At 41.6% G+C, this 20,975-nt stretch overlaps 1 protein-coding gene across 1 annotated transcript; it reads right to left on the bottom strand.

The window, feature by feature from the left end:
- Nucleotides 1-4,088: 4,088 nt before the first annotated feature.
- On the bottom strand, nt 4,089-16,501 carry P2RY1 (purinergic receptor P2Y1). Its single transcript, XM_075004460.1, has 2 exons — nt 16,065-16,501; nt 4,089-15,062 (listed from the first exon to the last, which is right to left on the bottom strand). Exon 2 carries the CDS (start codon nt 14,991-14,993, stop codon nt 13,902-13,904), a length of 1,092 nt encoding a protein of 363 aa, XP_074860561.1. The 5' UTR covers nt 14,994-15,062; nt 16,065-16,501; the 3' UTR covers nt 4,089-13,901.
- Between the last annotated feature and the right edge of the window lie 4,474 nt (nt 16,502-20,975).

The following is a 20,975-nucleotide window of genomic DNA, read 5'->3' as shown; positions in this document are numbered from 1 at the left end:
GGGTCAGAGCAAGGGTGGGGAAAGAGCAGGGCAGGGGCACATGGCTGATGCAGTCCCCTCACTAGTTCTTTCTAGCATGGTTTCACTGGAACAAGCAGCGAAGTCAAAAGTCAGACTTGGGTATGTAGGAGAGAGATTCCTTGGCAACAGTCCTTGACTGTAAACTCACTTTCAGTGGAGACCAGCATGACCATAAACTTCTGCACCCCCTGAACAAAAGAACCACCCGCTTTCTATGACCTAAACATTCCCCCAAAACTCACCACAATAACACAATTAACAAACTAACTAAAACCCCCCAACTTCTAAATAAGTAAATAAAAGGGTCTGATATAAATCTTCCTAAAGTGAATGAAAGCCTTTTCAGGCCCTTTAGTCTATGTTTGGAGACCTTGCTAGAGATCATTGGAGAACTGAGTGATTCCATTGCGCTGGATTCTGATCCATGCCTCCATATGTAACACTGTAAGAAAAAATAGGTTAAACATACATGTCTACTCTAGCCCCCTACTTTCAAAAGGGAGATGCTAATAAGACACTTTTGGGATATACTAATGAGGCGCTGCAATGAATATGCAGCACCTCATTAGCATAATGTCAACCACGGCACTTCAAAAGTGCCTCTCTCGATCACACATGGCTTGTCTACATGGGATCCTTTTTGAAAGGACCCCAAATACTTTGAAATCCCCTTATTCCTATTTGGTTATAGGAATAAGGGGATTTCAAAGTGTGCGGGGTCCTTTCAAAAAGGACCCCATGTAGATGAGCTGCATGTGATGGAGAGCAGCACTTTCAAAGTGCTACAGCTGCTGTCATTCTAATGAGGTGCTGCATATTCATTACAGTGCCTCATTAGCATACCCCAAAGTATCTCATTGGCATCCCCCTTTCAAAGGGTGGGGGTAGTGTAGACACAGCCATTTCGCAGTATTGCTTTTCCATTGAAGTAATTGCTGTAGACATAGTAACTAGAAACAACTATTATAAATTTAGAAACAATTTAGGTAAAGCAGCATATTCTTCAAACTGCACATTCAAATGCTGTAAAAAGCACAACACTGACTATAAAAAATATTTGCTAAATTCATGAGTTGATTAAATAGTACAACTGTAACTGTATGGCACGAGTTGAAATTAGGACTTTTGCCATGCTTACGAAAATACGTATTTCATTTTTTAGCATAAGGCTAAGGAAACCAGAAATAAGTATGCCAATAACTTTAAGTTTTATTATAAATGTGCACACCATGTATTATTCAGAATGAGCTGCAGAATAAGGCACTTAGATTTTGTTAAAAAATAACTCCAAGATAACAGAGGTATTACAAAACACAGAATTAGTAGAAATATATGAAAAGTGCTTTGTTTTGCTTTCAAAGATTTCCTTGCTAATAGACACGAACAGTATTAAGGAAAACTTAACTCCTACAGATTTTTGCTTGCATTACAATATAGTTGTTATTTTGATTCTCCCACCACACCTTTTCTTTGAATGTGGATGCACTTATCCCTGTATTGTTTAGGACTCAAGCACTGCAACGGGATTCATAAGAAATGGACAGTGAAAGGGGACTAGTCAGTTATCTAACCTGAGAGGCTTGTTCTTGCTCACACAACAATACTATGTAGACATATCCATAAGGACACAACATGTCCTCTGTCATGTGGCAATGGCAAATACTCACAGAAAGAGTCTGGACATAGAATTTTACTAGCATAAGGAAAATAATATCCCTACGATTTCCGTCTATCTGTCTTGTTCTGGTTCAGTAGACCTTCACCTCAAAACTTCTGCCCAGATTCTTAATATATCTGCTCATAGGCTTCAGAAGGAGTTGAGCTGAGGACCTTGCAAAATCACAGGTGCTAGAAAGGTTAAAGTGTTTTATGGTCATCAAAGCAAAGCTTTGCAGGACTACAGAATGAAGCCCCGACCTGCAAGGGATCTTCACACGCAGGTTTGGCAGCTAGGTAGAGAAGCTCATTTTAACTTTGTGTGTGTTAAGCTGTCTTTACATGTAGAAAAATCTGCTTTAAATTTTCCATATTTTGTTGTGAAAGAAATTCCAACCTGCAATTTGTACAATATGTTCATGAGAAAATGATGGAACTACATGGGGACTAGAAAGGATAAAATTGAAACGCAGCCGATGAACCGGACTTGGTGTGTCTCTGTAAATACTAATCTAGCCTCAGGGCTTTAGCCTCCACAGATCGGGGCTGCAGCTACTAAAGTTTTTATAACTCTGGAACTACTGGTTACACCCAATCGTCCTCTATCCTGGCTCTGAGTCCTCCTCTTTAATGACTTATGCAGAAGTGGCACAGGCCCCATTCTACTATGCCCATGTTCATCCCACCACACAACTACCCTATCACTTAGCTGTGCAAGAGAACCTTTGCAAGGTCCCACCACGATGGGGGCTCCTAGTCTCTACTTTAAACCTAAGAGCATTTTTCCATACCTTTAATCATTCTCTTCTTCATCCTCTGGCACTCCCGTCCACTTCTAATTCTGCACTACCCTGGTCTCAGAGAAGAGAAAGCAAAACTAGAGGTATTTAAGGTAACTAGACATTTGAATCATTGTTAAACTCTAATTGCTTTGCCACCACTTATTTGCCTGAAGTTATAAAATTATTACAGATAGATCAGTATTTAATACTATTATATAAAGCAAAGTAGGAATTGTTTTGCATCATATTCAGAAGCATACACATTAGAACTTCTGATATGAGCTCATCTATGCATGTAAGTATTGCAAGAGTTACCTGCAATCTCTTGCCTAGCATTCAGTCGTGCAAATAATCATGTAAGTAACTTTATCCTCCGAGCAATTGTATTGAGTTCAGTGGGACTACTTGACTAATTATAGTGACTGCTATGCCTATGTGTTTGCTGAATCAGGCCTCTATGGAAATCTTAAACAAACCTCTCAAGAGGCCACATCCTAGCCCCCAATAGGGCACATTTGCACTGTTCTGACTGTGCAAGGGGGCCATAAATTTACCTGTATAGATCCTCATCTAGCATAGAGCTGGCCTTCACAGGACAGGGGAGGAAGTCATAAAAGGACACCACTCCACTCTAGTGCCACCTCACTAATGTAATGGCCACTTGGAGCTGTTGCTAGCCAGCATGAGTTAGAGCAGGTCAATGTCTGCTCCAGTTTATTTCAGAGGTTCAACAAAGCACATAATATCTCCAGAAGTCATACTAATGCCTAGAGGACATACAGCCATAACATTATTTTATCTACATTTTGTTTGTGTAATACAGGAAGTTATATTTTGTGCTGCTGCCTCCCAAGAATGAAAGTATCTAATAATATTGTAGTAAGAATAAGAACCAAAATCTTGAGTAGTCTATGATGTTAGCACTACAGCAAGGTATTTTTGCAATCATGCATGGTTTTTTTCAAACTTTCACAATGGTGGAGTGCTTTTTCTTTTAATTGTAAGCTGCCTAAAAAAACAATGTGCAGTCACACTGCAGCAGAATCAGCTCACAATTACCACCCACAAATTGGGAAAAGGAGCTATAAGGATATTTTAGCCTTTGATCTTAGTATAGTGGATCATTTACTGTAGAGTGTCAGATAAAGGTTGTGCATGCTGTATAATGCTGGGAAAAAGACACACCTGAGGCTGAAATGGAAAAGGTTAGCACAATGGAAAGGGATAGGGGAGAGAGAGAGAGACTGAATTGTGACAACAGTTATTGTCGTAAGTGAAAACTGAAGGTGATGAAGAGGTTTTGGATTCAGGATATACATAGATTTTCAGGGTATACTGGACCTGATTCTGATCTCAATTACAATGATATAGTTTCAGTAGAATCTCACGCACTGAAGTATTTTCTTTATTAGAAAGTAGATTAAACCATTAAATTCTCTACTGAATAAATTGTAACTGACAGTCATGCATAATAATTTCTTCACTGTAAACCTCTTTAGATCAGACATGACCCTTTCAAGAGCTTTCTGAATTTCTATATTTTTGCAAATAATTTCCCCCCCACTGTGTACACATTTTATGACTCTTACGAATTTTAATTCTGTATAATAATATAGAAAGGCAGCAGAACAGTGTTTAAAAATTTTATTGGGTTTTGTTCAGTCTGAAGTTGACAGGTACAATGCCAGTAACTGGTGGTTGCATTGCTGTTCTGTTTTCACTAAAAATTGTTACAGTTTCTATCACCATGCTTTACACAAAAACTGCATGCAAATGACACAGTGCTTTATAGAAAACAGACAATTTTTTCATGAGTTATGCACTAGGTTGTTTAAGTTACTATTTATTTAAATCAACTACAGAACCTGAGAAGCTTCAATATTGAGTAACACTGTCTCCATAGGCAGGTCAAAGTAAATGGCACTGCTAATCACAAGTAAATAGAATACACTCACTGATATTAATCACATAGAATTATAGAAAAATAAACATTTTCACATATGCACTTGAAACACAATATAGTCCAAATTTACAAAACAGTTAGCATGTAACTCTCATTGTATTCCTTCATATTAGTTTGAAATGATAATGCCAATACAATTTACAGCTCAGATATGACATTTTGTAACATATAGATTAAGTGGTCAAATTTTCAATGGTGACTAAAACATCAGGAGTTAAAAATAGTACAGCAAATGTAAGAATGATAAAATACTGCAAGTCAAGCTACAAAACTGTAATTAAGGATTTTTAGTGTTTCTGAGACTACTCCCATTTGAAAGTCAAACTGCCCTCAGATATGTACGCAACGCTCCCATTAATTACATGTACAAGAAGTATCATGGCCAGATGAATGAATACTGGGTTGAGAGTCAGAATCAACCAGTTTCTAACTCTGGCTGTGTTGCTGATTAACTGTACTGACAATTTGCTTCAGCTCTCTGTGTCAGTTTGCCTGTTTATCATTATTCCTATTTTATATTTACCTTCACTAAAAGGGGGTAAATGTTTGTATAACATCACACTGAACATGTAAGCTATTAGATGAATGCTAGCTGTTATAAATGCTAGAACTTCCAGATACATTTCAGGGAATTGTGCCCACATATGTACACAGAATCCATGCCCATGAGCATAAAATAAACGTCTAGAGAGAGAACTGCAGGTAGAATTTACCCTAGGAGGAAGCATATAGACTATCCAGCAAAACTTTAGTTGAGGTACAAAGTGGGCACTGTAATGCTCAGACTAAGAATAGTGTGTATTAACATACATTTTTGGAAAATGGGAACGATGTTTGAACCTATTTCTTCCTTTGGCTGGGAGGTATACATGAGATCAAATAGAAGAGGAAAGCAATATGAGGCAAATGATTTCCAGAAGCAGTAGAATTAAGCTATACAAGGATCACATGTTTTTTACATCTTTTGTACCTGGGATTCAGATTACCTCTGCTCCCTTTTGGGGGTGAAGGTGAACAAATAAAAGGAACTGACATTTCACATCTTTGTGCTCCTCAGAATCCAGGGGAGATGCACTGGCAAAAGGAGCAGGAGTTAATTCTCTTTCCTATCTTCTCCACAGAGGGGAGAACAGCCTAAGATCAGCTAAACTGACCAATAGCAACATCACATCTTAAGAAGCCAGGCTGTTAGATGGGATGAGTGCTGTCCCTTAACAGATCTATGCCGTACAGGTCCTTTGTACCCTGCCTCCATTGTTACACCATCTTTCCTCATGAGGGAACACATCAGTGGCATCTTGGCAAAAGGAAAATTCTGAAGTTTCCCTACCATGGATTTTAATGTTGGGAATGATATAACATAATCTTTAATACTTATTATATGGTCCCGCAAAATAACAAGAAAATCTCAAATTCTGTCCTCAAATGGGAAGCTGTCCCTAAATTCAGTGGGAGTTCTCATGGTCATTCAGTAGCAGAACTTAGTACTTGTTGCATTTAAAATTGAATTTTAATTAGGCTATTATTGCATAAACTGGATTCAAAACTGCTAGATAAAAATTTAAACAGATAAGATATCAAAATGTTGAAATCTCTGAAGTGCCCACAGCCCACATGCAGTAACTAGATCACAGTTGCTTCATTTTATATTAGATATTATGCCTCCTGGGAGCACATGGGCATAAATGAGACAGATTTGACCCTATGGCTCTATAAAATGCAAATAAACCATGAACAGCCATTTGTTTCTGTACAGATCATTGTCGCTCTGTTTAGGTCAGATACCCAGTTCTTCAAAAGAGATGTTTGTTTTGTTTTTTTTTAAGTAAAAGTGTTTATCCTAAGAGCTTACATGGATCTCTAAATAAATAATATATATTTAGAAGATTACCAAGCAAAGATTTCAAGAGAATATAGCTGGTTCAAGGCTGGAGTCTGGCCCAACACATCAAAGATTAAAGTCCATACTATTAGGTGGCCTTTCCGTAAGGAAAGGATTGCCTGAGTCCAGGTACTAGTGAACAAGACTGCAAAACTCAATACCATCACAGTCACTAAATGGCATAATTCTTGGCAGTGTCAGCAGAGGTCTGAATGGAAATCAACACGGTCTTCATCCCATTCGCCTCGAGGCCATTCCTAGGTCAGCATGATAGATGATAAGGCAGTTTAGGGGATTTTCTCTACTGATGACTGTGCTGTAAATATGGGGTGGGGTGGGGTGGGGTGGGGTGTGTGTGTGGGAGGGGAAGATCCTGTGGTCTCAAGGCCTGTCTGGCTAGTTACCTTTCTCCAGAGGTGGAAAAAATACCCAAAGAATTACTTGAGTAAAGTACAGCTGCTTGGGGGTGGGGTGGTAATGTATTTAAGTATAAGTCACCAGTGTCCCTCTGGGAAACTACATGAGTTAAAGTACACACGCACCAGCTCTATGAGATGTGTGCGTGTGCAAACATCACCTCGATTGTACTCAAGTATCCAGAAGTGAAAGCAGCTGCACTTTTACTCAAGTAACTCTGAGGGTATTTTTTCCCACCTTTGCCTTTCTCTGGCATTAAATTCATTTTAATAAGGTTAAATACCAAGTAGCAGTGGTGTTTACCAATATATTTGGCTACTTCCCCCCACCAGCTGTCTCTCATAGAGTAAGAAAACAATTTGTTTGTGGCCCTGGAGCACCCAGCCCTGCCCTCACTCACCAAATCCAACTCAGATGTGATTGCCCAACACACCATGCTGTGACGTTGCAGGTACATAGTAGTCATGCATGAGTACTGCATTAGAGTAACTCTTGTTATCCTGTGGCTTGATTTTGCAGTAGCTTTATCTACTCTGGGGTACAGAATGTGTGCCAAATACAGTAATGTTAAGAAAATGGAGACTGAATATGAAATTCTGTGGACCAGACCACGTTCCTGCTGCACTCAATATTGTGACATCTCAGCATGGTGCATATCAGGAACTCACATCAGAACAGAATGACGGTGCTGGTTGTTGGGGTAGTTGTGAATGTCACAGGACCCAGAAGAAGGAAAATAGAGTAAATTTTAAGTTAACAATGTACTTAGTACCCCTCCTAACCACACCACAGAAATATCCAGGACATAACTGAGAGAAAGTTATTGGACTGTGGTGCCTTACCGCTGCAAAATAACCCTGATTACATATATTACCACCACACTGGACCACAGCGAGATACTGTGCCTGTCTCTTGTGAGTTTAGAAGGTAAGAGGAGTCAACAATGAACTTTCCACTGTTTAGTGCATGTATACTGGGAAGGCACAAGAGCAGTCCATGTTTGAGAACCACTGTGCTACAGAGAGAATATGGTACTCCACAAAGTAGCAGAATGCTGGACATTCTTCCCCTCAAAGAGGGTGAATATTGCCTTCTTGAGTTTCTCACGGAGTTGTGAAGATCCTTTCTGCACCTCATTATGACCTGCACCTATTTCTTACAATTGTACCCCTAAAATTTTGTTGGTGCTCTTGATTTTTAAGGTCTAAAATACATTAATTAATCGACAATATAATTTAGCATTGCATCCATAGACATTTAAAAACATAAAACAGTGGGTTAATACGTTTTTAAATAGAAATATCTAATATAGAAACTTAGTCAAATCCTCAGATTCAGATATCTATTGAGCATGTGTGTTTCATTTTTCAAAACTTCCTACTTAATGCAACATTTTATTCCCTAATTGAAAGAAAAAAAGAAAAGAATACAACACAAAACTGTGAAAGAAACAGAAATGTGAACCATAAAACACCTTCAGAGCACATTCTACCAATCTACTCTGACCATATCCTTAATTTATCTGCCAAGCCGATGAACCCATGCATCAATTAAATGTGTTCTCATAAGTGCATAGCTCTTTTGTTGGCAAAATTGTTGTCAGTCCATGGTGTGAAAAAACACCCTCGTCCCCAAATGAGAAATTTTACAGAGAAAACTACCCCACCGCAAAAAAGATATATTGGAATTGGAAAAGGTTCAAAAAAGGACAACAAGAATGAATAAGCGTATGGATTGTCTGCCACATGAGAAGATTAATAAGACTGGGACTTTTTAGCTTGGAAAAAAAGACAAATAGGCAGGGATCTGATAGAGGTATATAGAATCATGACTGATGTGGAGAAAGTAAATAAGGAAATCATAGAACACGAGAACTGGAAGGACCTCAAGAGGTCATCAAGTCCAATTCCCTGCCCTCTTGGCAGGACTAAACACCATCTAGATCATCCCCAATAGGTGTCTAGCTAAACTGCTCTTAAATATCTCCAGAGATGGAGATTCCACAACCTCCCTAGGTAACTTATTACAGTATTTAACCATCCTCACAGTTAGGAAGATTTTCCTAATGTCTAATCTAAACCTCTGTTGCTGCAGTTTAAGCCCATTGCTCCTTGTCCTATCCTCAGAGGCCAAGGAGAACAATTTTTCTCCCTCCTCCTTGTAACCCTCTTTGAAGTACTTGAAAACTGCTATCATGTCCCCACTAAATCTTTGCTTTTCTAAACTAAACAAGCCCAGTTCTTTCAGTCTTCCCTCATAGCTCATGGTCTCTAGACCTTTAATCATTCTTGTTGCTCTTCTCTGGACCTTTTCCAATGGCTCCACATCTTTCTTCAAATGTGGTGCTGGACACAATACTCCAACTGAGGCCTAATGACTGCTGAGTAGACCAGGAGAATGACTTCTCATGGCTTGCTCACAACACTCCTGTTAATACATCCCAAAATCATGTTTGCTTTTTTGGCAACAGCATCACACTGTTGACTCATATTTAGCTTGTTGTCCACTATGACCCCTATGTCCCTTTCCGCAGTACTCCTTCCTAGACAGTCACTTCCCATTCTATATGTATGAAGCTGATTGTTTCTTCCTAAATGGAGTACTTTGCATTTGTTTTTATTAAACTTCATCCTATTTACCTCAGACCAGTTCTCCAGGTTGTCCAGATCATTCTGAATTATGAGCCTTTCTTTCAAAGCAGTTGCAACCTGGTATCATCTGCAAACTTAATAAGCATGCTCTATATGCCAATATCTAAATTGTTGATGAAGATATTGAATAGAACTGGTCCCAGAACAGATCCCTGTAGAACCCCATTTGTTATGCCCTTCCAGCATGACTGTGAACTATTAATAACTACTCTCTGAGAACGGTTATCCAGCCATTTGTACACCCGTCTTATAGTGGGCTCCATCTAAGTTGTATTTGCTTCATTTATTGATAAGAAGATCATGCAAGACCATGACAAATGTCTTATTAAAGTCTATGTATACCATATCCACTGCCTCTTTCTTATCCACAAGACTTACTTTCCTGTCAAAAAAGCTACCAGATTGGTCTGGCATGATTGGTTCTTTACAAATCCATGCTGGCTGTTACATATCACCTTATTTTCATACAGGTGTTTGCAGATTAATTCCTTAATTATTTGCTCCATTATCTTTTCCCAGCACAGAAGTTAAACTGACTGGTCTGTAGTTTCCTGGATTGTACTTTTTTCCCTTTTTATAGATGGGCACTATGCTTGCCCTTTTCCAGTCTTTGGAATCTCTCCTGACTTCCAGGACTTTTCAAAGATGATAGCTAAAGGCTCAGAAACCTCCTCTATCAGCTCCTTAAGTATTCTAGGATGCATTTCATCAGGCCCTGGTGACCTGAAGACACCTAATTTTTCTAAGTAATTTTTAACTTTTTTTTTATGTATTTTATCCTGTAAACCTATCCCCTTCCAACTAGCACGCATGATATTTGGCATTTCTGCATCGGCCTACTTGGTGAAGACCAAAACCAAGAAGTCATTAAGCACCTCTGCCATTTGCAAGTTTCCTGATATTGTTTCTCCTGCCTCACTAAGTAGTGGGCCCACCCTGTCCTTGGTCTTCCTCTTGCTTCTAATATATTTATAGAATGACTTCTTGTTACCCTTTATGTCTCTAGCTAATTTGAGCTCATTCTCTGCCTTAGCCTTTATAATCTTGCCCCTGCATACAGGCATTGTTTGCTTATATACATATTTTGTAATTTCTCCTACTTTACGCATTTTATACGACTCCTTTTTGATTTTGATATTATGCAAGATATCCTGGCTAAGCCAAGTGGTCTTTTACCACACTTTCTAGCTTTCCTATGCAGCAGTCTAGTTTGCTTTTGGGCCCTTCGCCCTTCATAATGTCCCTTTGAAAAACTGCCAACCCTCCTCATTTGTTTTGCTCTTAATCTTGATTCCCATGGGACCTGACCTACGAGCTCTCTGAATTTACCAAAATTTGCTTTTCTGAAATCCATTTTCCCTATCTTGCTGTTCTCCCTTTCACTATTGCTTGGAATCATGAACTCTATGATGTCATGGTCACTTTCTTCCAAGCTACCTTCCACTTTCAAATTCTCAAAGAGCTTCTCCCTATTTGTTAAAATCAAATCTAGAACTGCTTCCCCACCTCCTCCCTCCAGTAGCTTTTTCCACCTTCTGAAATAAAAAATTGTCATCCATGCAGTCCAAAACTTTCTAGATATTCTGTGCCTCACTGTGTTAGTTTCCCCAACATATGTTATTTACTCCTTCTCACAACACAAGACCTAGGGGTCACCAAATGAAATTAATAGGTAGCAGGTTTTAAACAAGCAATAGAAAACATTTCTTCACACAACGCAGTTAAGCTGTGGAACTCCTTGCTGAAGGATGCTGTGAAGGCCAACACTATGTTAGAGTTTAAAAAAGAACTAGATAAATACATGGAGGAAAAGTCCATCAAAGGCTATTAACCAGGATGGGCATGGAGGGTTTTCCTACCCTTTGTTTGCCAGAGGCTGGAAATGGGTGACAGGGAATTGATCACTTGATGATTACCTGTTCTGTTCATTCCCTCTGGGGCACCTGGCATTGGTCACTGTCAGAAGACAGGATACTGGGCTTGATGAACCTATCGTCTGACCCAGTATGGCTGTTCTTATACACAGTTCTATGTCAGCAGGAGAGCTCTCTCCCACCAGCACAGGACAGCTACAAAGCACAATTTACAGCAGCACAACTGTAGCCATACAGCTGTGCCACTGTAATATCTGTACTGTAGACTTAGCCTTAGGCTAGGTCTATACTACCATGAAAAATCGACCTGCTCAGAGTCAGTCTTCCAGAGTTTTGATTTGTGCATGCATGAAAACAGTGCTTTCCGGGGTCAAAGTCAACACCAGAACTCCTTGCAAATGAGGATCAAGGAAGCATTTCTCCAATTGACCTTCTTCTGTATAGACTGACATTGAAGTCGACTGCTGATAATTGGCTTTCACTATACAATTGGTGTAGCTAAAATTGCATATCAGCGGTTGACTTCTATGTCTAGTATAGACATGGCCTTAGTGTAAATGAGAACTAAGGTCTGTACATTGAACTACATTTTGTCACAAAAAGTTAGAAGTTAGCCTTGAGTTTTTGCATTACCTTTACATTTTCTTGGATTTATAGGATTACATGACATTCTTAGCACTACTGTAAAATATTCTGAGTAGCTTAATTTACATGTAGACTGCACATCAACAGCAAATGGTAGTCCAAAATGTATTGCAGGGCTTAATCTGAGAGTTTATTATAAAAGATGTTCAGTTAGAGTACAAGCTACAACAACAGTTCAAACATGCAGTTCTATTTTTTCCATGAATGCCCAATTCTGAAAATATGAAAAACAGAACTATTTAAAATGTTAGACAATACTTTACAATTGCATTTAGTATTCCAATAAATAAGTTAAATAAATAGTTTTTGCAGATAAGTAGTTTTACGTGTCTGAATTTAAGCTGCTTTACAACATTGTCAAGCGATACCTATTCATTTTCTGTATGTAGTCAGTTCTTGGAAATTAATGAGCAAGATGAAAATAGTTTATTTTTATCCCTGGTATAAAGTTTGCAGGGAACTATGAGGTTTCTTAAAACCATTTACCTCATTACATATAATGGCAGTATATGCATCAAATAGAATACTTTCAGACACATTTCTAACAATATCCACGTGAAATAAATAGGGTTTTGTTCCTGCACAAAACTACCTGGGGTACTCAAATTCTCATTGATTGCCATGTTACAAAAGGTATTGTTTTGCCCAATTTTAGGTAACCCTTTTAAACATTTGGGTGATACAAACTGAAGATACCCACTCCCCAGCATGAAATTATTGGCAGGGGATTGCAATGTTTTGTTGATACAGTAACTCTTTATTCACAGAAAAACAGTTAAATTTATTTTTTTTCCTGATTCCAACAAATATTGTTTTTAACCTATTTTGGTAAGAATTTGCCTGGAAACAATTTGTGTTATCACACAAGATGATAAGCAAGTGAAAAATAATTGTACCAAATGAAGGTTAAGATAATTCAAATATATCTGGCTTTTATGGGAATAAAACTTACAGTATTTTCAATAATAAAGTTTGTTACCCGTAAGAGTTCATGCAAACTTCCAGCATCAGGTGCTTAGTGTCAGAGCTGCAGCGAAGCATTCAGCAAGGTCTGTAATTCTAAATAGCAAGCCTCTTCCAAATCTGTGAATTTGGTCCTGCTATTTGCCCAAGCAGTGTCCATTCCTGCAGTCCTTATTCAGATCCATTATTTGGTTCTTTCTACTGAAGTTAGTGATGGTTCTTCAGGAAGGACTGGAATATTGGCTATTTAGATATGCAGGTCCAGTTTTTTTCAGAAGTAGAAGCTCACTAATACTCCCATTTGTAGGTGATATCTAGATAAAATGTAGTGTGATTGTGCATGCGTAGGTAACTGCTTGCAAAAAATGTTTGACAGTCATCTGTATGCAAACACCTGGTTAAAATTCTGGTCCCTCTAAAAATCAACAGCATTGACTTCAAAAGGACTAAGATAATTATAGGAATCAAACCTTCAGTGAAAACAAAATCAGAAAGGGCACCAATGAGCTGCCAAAATTTTATCATTTGCTCCAAAAATACAAGATAACATTACAAGATAACATCCAAGATTGCTGCATCATGGTCTTAACATAAACAATTTTTATGGTGTGAGTGTAAAAGAGGCGGCTATGGATGAAAGTGTGGACAGAGGCCCAGAGGAAAAGTTTACTTTTCTTGGAAATCTATTTTTTTTAAATCTGTTTTTAATGGGGAGAAAAGAATTAATAGCAGCAGCATGTTTCAAGCTATTTTTTCCCCTATGGGATTTGCTTTGTTTTATCTGACACCAATCAGAAAGCTATACTGTTGTCAGCATAAAAAATAAAAACAGAAATCTGATCTGTTTCCCCCTTAAGGTTTTTTTTTTAAACTTGCGTTGCTTAAATTCTCCCTAGACTCACAACTTGAGACATCCCTCCACCCCAAAAAAGATCACTAGCTGGCTCAGTAGTTCCCCCCCATCATGGCACTAGAGCATCCTATCATTTTAAAAACCAAAGGTTTGCTTTTCTTTTTTTTTTGTAACAGATTGCAAATCTTTTGCATTCACAAACTTGTGTCTCCATTCAGTTTATAGTCTGCTAAAATATTTAGAGTCACTTCCTCACTTTTTGATTGCGCATGGAGCTCGCTTCTTTTAGACACTTTTCTGGTTGCCCTGGAAAGTCTTCTTCTAAAGGTATCACCTGCCAAAAAATACAGAATAGGATCGACACAGCTGTTGAGGCTAGCTAACCCCCTTGTCACTTGGTAAGTGGCGTACACTTTGTCATTGAAGGCACACATTTGTGGAGTCTGAAAATCCAGCCTGGCTCTTAGATTCAAGGTCTTCATCACATGAAAGGGAAGATAAGACACGGCAAAGACCATCAACACAATAATAACCAGGTAAATTGATTTTCTCCTAAGAGGTGAATTGTCCAAATCCTTGTAAATCAAAGCTTTCACTATCAGCCCGTAACAACCAAGAATCAATAGGAAGGGGATGCAGAATATAAACACAGTAGTGCACATGCTATAAATGAAGTAACTTCTCAGGTAATCATCAGTTGTTGTATCGTAACATGTAATGGTTTTATTTTTCCTTATCCCAGTTCCAGAGTAGAACAAAATAGGAGAAATCCCAGCTATAACAATGATCCAAACAAGGGTACTGATGTAAACAGCATTCTTTTTCTTCAGTCTCCCAAGTGATTTCAAAGGATACACAACTCCTGTGTATCTGTGCACACTGATGCAAGTCAGAAACAAAATGCTGCCATACAGGTTCACATGGAAGATGAACCTTTGCAGTTTGCACATGATATCTCCAAAGATCCAGTCTGTTTTATTGAAATAATAAAAGATGAGGGCAGGGAGAGTCAAGACATATAGGAAATCAGCAAGTGCCAGATTGAACATGTAAACTGAGATGCCACTCCATGGCCTCATGTGGAAGACAAACATCCATATTGCCACACTATTGCCCAAGAATCCAGTGATAAAGACTAGAATGTAGACAGTGGGCAGGTAATAGAACTGAAAGCCGGTTTTGGTTAGTGAACATTTGGTCGTGGCATTTCCCAGAGCCCAGCCGGTGTTTGAGAGAACGTTGGTTTCAGTCCCATTCAAAACAGCTGGAAAGAGGACTTCAGTCATGATCTCTTCTCTAAATTAGACAGGTCTGAGGGCAAAGCACCAACTGTCTCTGGGGGGACAAGAAAGCATCTAAAACAAAAAAAAGGCAAAGAAAGACCCAATTGGAACCTAGCGTTTTTCCCTTTATTCAAACTTTGTCAGCAACAGCAACCACATTCAGTTTTATATATCAGAGAACGCTAGAACTGGAAGGGACCTCAAGAGGTCATCAAGTCCAGTTCCCTGCCCTCACAGCAGGACCAGTTTATATCATTCAATTATTTTTTCTCTCTGCCTTTTAGTTTAGCACAGGGCAAAACTTCTGCCATTAAATATTCAGGTGTCAAGTGTCAGTCTTGGACATGACACAGGCACCCTCCCTCACCCCCGAGTCAAGACTGTGCCCATCTCTGCTGGAATCTGACCCATCTAGGTGGGCTGCAGGGAGTCAACAGGGTCCCCTTACGGATTCTCTTCCCTGTGGGCAGGAGCAAAAAGTAGAACCCAGGGAGCCCCGGGTCCCATTGTTCCTGCCAGAGTGATGTCAGCTGGGCTCTAGCAAGGGGAGCAAAGAGAAGCCCCTGAAGGGAAGGAGGAAGTGCACCTGCCCCAGTGATTAGCAGCAGTGGTTGATGGGGGGAGCAGTGGGAGGGTGCAGACTGGCCTGGGAGCAGCCAGGGGCAGGGACTGAAGGAGGGAAAAGGGGCAGGAGGGATTAGGGATGCAGAGGAGGGGCAGAGGGGAGACACAAAGGGGGTTCCATAGAAAGGAGAAGGGAGAGGGGTGCGGGGGCCGCAAGCTGGGGGGGTTGATGGGAAGAAGGGCAGGTGCGGGGGGCTGCTCCGGGTTCCCGCCATAGCCAGGCGCTCCTGCCTCTCGGAGGCGCGTCGGAGGGACCCCCCGGACCCCCGCGCAGGCGCCAGCTCCGCGCCTCCTGTCCCTCCGACCCCAGCCCCGCGGGGAGGACGAGGCGCCCGCTGCTGGGCGCTCGGGGACAGGCGCGCCGAAGTCGCGGGCGCCGCCGGGGCAGGGTAAGCCGCGAGCGCGTAGCCCCGAGCAGAGCTCCCCGGCCGGGCCCCGCGGCTCTCCTACCTTCCCGGCAGCTCAGCGGCTCTGCTCCTCCGAGGTCCGGCCCGCGCGGTCCCTCGGGAAGGCAGGAGCAGGGGCGGCCGGCGAGTGGCATGTGCCGCTGGGTCCCCGCCGCAGCCCGCGAGGGCGGAGGGGCAGAGATCAGCCTCCGCGGGCAGCGGCAGAGAGGGGAGCGGCCGCCAGCCCCAGCCAGACCCCCGGCTCCGCGCCCAGGCCGGGGAAGAGGAGCAGCCGCTCGGCTTAGCTCGGCTCCACGCCGCCCTTCTACCACCCGCGGCGCGCTGGGTCAGGTCAGGTCGGGGCGGGGCGGGAGCCCGCTCTTGCTGTGGGTGGTGCCCTCCGCCAGCGGGGCGCAGCGCGCAGAAGTGCCACCGGCCGAACCAAGTTCCTGCCGGCCGGAGAGTTGGGCGTTCTGCCGCCCCAGCGAGCCGGGCGGACACAGCCGCACCTCCCCCGGCGTCACAACGCAGGGCAACACAATCACACCCGCCGGGCTGGAGAAGCAGGGGGAGGGAATACGCGTGTGTACACACAGACACACACACACGCACGCACTCGGTACTGCACAGCTACGTTACAGACGAGCCACGTGTTGGCACTGCCCTGTGCCGTTTTAGCCCAGCTCCGGTTCATGCGATTACACACCTTCCTAACTCTTACACCGCAGCCCGCCTATGACACACGGCTGTACTGACAGCTGGATCACTGACACGCATTCACATGCACACAGGCAAACTACTTAGTCGAAACCAAAGAGCCCTTTGGGAAGGCAACTGTAGAGAGAAGACATACAGACAGCGGTAGTCATGGCCCTTCTCGCCCCCGCCCCGGAGTTGTTATAAACAAATTGGGGGTTGTCCTTTCGATTTTTGTCTTCCATGTCATTGCATTACATGTAAAAATAATTTGACTGGGTGCATGCCTTTGGTTGATAGTCCGGGACCGATTCAAATTCATTCTTACCAGAGATGTAATTTGAAGACTTCTAAAAATATCTTCTCTAGTCATCTTCAAAGATTTACCAAAAAACCAAGCCGTCCTGGAGCAGCTTAATGACTAACAGTTTTAGTTTGTTAGTCTTTAAGGTGCTACAGGACTGCTTGGTTTTTGTGACACTACAGATTAGCACAGCTACACCTCTGAAACTTAACAGATTTGTAAATTTTGCCCTTGTAAAACTTTCTGAAAGATTAGTCTACAAAAGAAATGCCTGGAAAAAATAATTTAAAGGTATTACCTGCAAACAAAACACAGTAACAGTTGTACTAAAAGTAAATATGTTGCACTCTAGTATACCTTTGTGCACTGAGCATTTAATTTACTTTTCCAAAATAACTTGCATTATTTTTTCTAGGTCACAATGTTGTTTTGTAACAGAACTTACTGGTTTCAATTATCCTGTTTCTTGCTGGTGTTAGTGAACCTTGGGATAAGTGATACATACCCCAGTCACACCCCTGCTAACTTGAAATACAAGCATGGTTTAAGACTATCATTATTTCTTGCATTATTTATGTATAAAAATTTCAAACTTGAAAGTCTCTCCGAAGTACATAACTTATTTATTGGGACTGCTTACTAGGGAAACCAGCCAAATGCTCTATGTCTCCACATCTACACTAATGAGCACACAAGAATTTTAAACTGATCACTTTTTGAGGTAAGTTACACAAAAGCCCAGTTTTAAGCATTTTTCCCCTCTCTCTCAGTGGTAGGGCTGAATGTTTCCTGTATACTGGAGAATATTGTTTTTCTTTTGTGACATTTCAGTAGCTACAGACTGATTACCCTCCCATTTTATTCCCAGAAGGGAACATTTGAAGAGTGTGTATCATAGAAGTATAGTCTCTGCTTACAGAATTATTCATTGATATTCTCTCATGTTTAAAATGTTAGCAAAAATCCCCTCAACTGCAGTATTACTACAAAAGAAAAAACCCTCCCCCCAGAATGGAATATTATGTTTATATATTAAGACCACCATGCTGGTTTATGAAAGGGTAATCTCATTCCTGAGAGGAAAACTACAAGGTTGAATAGTCTAGTTTAATGACTTCTGGGGACTGTTGTTTTAAGGAAAAAGTGCGATGCTATTAGCCTCATTAAAAGCTTTTAAATATTGCCTTATTAGTTATTGCTGTTTTACTATATGTAATTTCATTAGTCGCATTACTGCTAGGTTGATATTTATCTAGCACTGTAAATTTACACAGTATTTTAGTGGTCTGGATCAGCTACAGTTTAGTTAGGTAGCTACAGTGCAAACTTTCCTGCCAAAGCACATCTTTCTTTACAACAGAACAACCTGCAAGTCATACCAAACAGGTGTAGTTTGTAATATCAAAAACAGAACTAAAATCCACTTTCATGTGTTACCTGAGCAGTGTTTTAAGTTCTGACTTCTGTAGCTGAAAGGTGTTGCGTGTGCATTAATTCAGTGTCCTGTAATCACCAAAATAAAAGATGTTTTCAAAATTCATATCCATAACTGAAATACTGTGAGTGCTTATGGGGCTTGAGCTATGGTCTGAGCCTCCGTCACTGACAAGTGGACAATATAATGAATAGTCTTAGAGTCATTTTAATTTAATGATATATTAAAAAACTAAAGATAATGACATTGTACACATACTGGATACACAGTTGCTAACAGTTTAATAACAAAATAAGGACATTAATGTGGAGTAATCATCTTTTCTGCTCATAGTTAGAGGTGATCAAATGGATATGAATATCTGCCCAAACTGAACACTAAAGCTCAAATCCTCACCCCACTGAAGCCAGTCACAAAGCTCCATTGGCCTTAAAAGGGCCATGATTTCATCCCACGTATGTAAGAGAAGAAAAGATGTTTATGTTTGTAGTAATATTTCTTAAGAAAGCATAGAAACTGCTGTCTTCAAACTATGAATGTAATGTAATTTTATTAGGTGGTGTATTTTAGAAGGGAAGCCTTAATATGGGAAGTAGATTATTTTCACGACATCATCCCACTTGCTAAACTGTAAAAGCTATGGTGGCATTTCCTTTAGACTGTGGGATTAGATTAATTAAATTTTGTATTATGGGAGCACTTCATTTTGTCCAGCTGCTCTGTTGATAGAGCAGATGACTCTTTAGATCTGCTTTGCTGTCTGGTCACAATTTGTCAACAGAAGTTTTGCCAGAAGATATCTTCTGCCAGTAACGTCTGTTGACAGATTGCTCTAGTGTAGACACAGCCTAAGTCTACAAGAGAGGCAGAGATGGAAAGCACAATTAAATCATTCAGCACTACTCTCAATGAAAACCTGTTTCACACCTTCTACCACCTCTGGAGGTTATAGCAGGACCACAAGCTGAAGGAGCAATGGTTTCTGGAACAACTGTATTGCCAGGAGGAAAAGACAGAGGTTGGCCGTTAGCACAAGTGGTTATTGCCCCACTCAGATGGAGTCAAGTACCAGAGGGATAGCCACGTTAGTCTGTATCCACAAAAACAACAAGTCTGGTGGCAGCTGATTAACAGATTTTTTTGGAGCATAAGCTTTCATGGACAAAAACCCACTGTGTCAATGAGACCTACAAGTCTTTGAGGGTTTTGATAGGGCTAACCCCACGTACGCATGTGGCTGGCCCACTCCCAGCCATGGCAGAGGCAGGCGGGCCCTCTCTCCCCTGTGGCCCTTGTGGCCTCCCACGGGCTGGCAGCAGTCCAGCGCCTTTGCCCAGAGGCTGTGTGCTTGGACTGGGTGGAACATGCTGCCCACAGCATGGAGTCTCACCCGAGTTGGCCCTGTGAGGCTTGTGGCATGCCCTGTCTGCACTCACCCCCTATGATGTGTGATCAGGAAACACGCTGGAGGGTGCCCCAAAGAGCTCCAGAGATGCTCTGGAGGTGCCTTGACTGGAGGAGGGCCCCAACTTCAACACAATGTTGAGGGTCCACCCACTGATGACGGAGACTGTCGCCAGCCAGCTCCGGCTTTGCCTGCATCCCTGGCTGCTGCTCCTGTGTGTAGGGTTCCAGCTCAGGACAGGGTGTGGGGGAAGGGGAAGGCTTCTTGACTATGTCTGTGGGGGCGGGCACTAGAGGGGATTTGTCCTCCCCCCTCAGGAGCTCATGCAGCTCCTCATAGTATGGGCAGGTCAGCTGTCCTGCTCCCAACCTCCTGTCAGTGTCCCAGGCTCAGGTATAGCCCTGCCACAGTTCCTTGATTTTGGCCCTGACTGGTTCCATGGTCCAGGCAAGGTGCCACACACCACCAGGGCAGCAGTGACTCAACTGTAGCTTGGGATGTTCTGCCTTTTCACAGCTAGGTCCAGGAGGATGGCCTCTTCAGACCACAGGCCCAGCAGGTCCTTTATTTTGGGTTTGGTCCAGGAGGGGACCTGCCTCCTTGACCCTGAGGGTGGGTCCTGGGAGCCCTCACCTTGCTCCCTGGTGAGGCCAGGGGAGTCATGGGGTGAGACAGAAGGTAGATAGTTAAGCCTGCTGCAGGACCTCTGATCAACTGAAGGAGGACATCTGAGTTTACCTAGTATGTTATGATGTTTCCTACCAATATTTCCCCTGTGTAAGGAGCTAGTTTTCAGCTCCCTGACAGCATTGATCATCTGTGCATAATGAATGGCCAGTAGCATTTTTGTCCATGAGTGTGTGAGCTTCCATAGTACAGGGGGTGGCAAGGTATTATGTGTGAGGTTGCACCTCAGTCCACAAAAGTGGGATTCCTCCTCTCTCCACAGCATGTTGGTTCCAGTCTGAGAAAGGGGTAGTAGTCAGCTGGGAATACAACTGGTTCCCTTTGTCACAGCTCTCCAAGAAGACTTAATAATAATGGTCTCTTGTCAAAGGTGTGGTGAAGCTATGGCCACTAGCACAGGCAGACTGGAGGTTGGTGTGTAATTCAAGCAGATACTGATGATATGACT

Source organism: Carettochelys insculpta, chromosome 10, assembly GCF_033958435.1.
Source record: "Carettochelys insculpta isolate YL-2023 chromosome 10, ASM3395843v1, whole genome shotgun sequence".
Classification (NCBI taxonomy): Eukaryota; Metazoa; Chordata; order Testudines; family Carettochelyidae; genus Carettochelys; species Carettochelys insculpta.
This window is presented reverse-complemented; position numbering and strand designations above follow the sequence as displayed.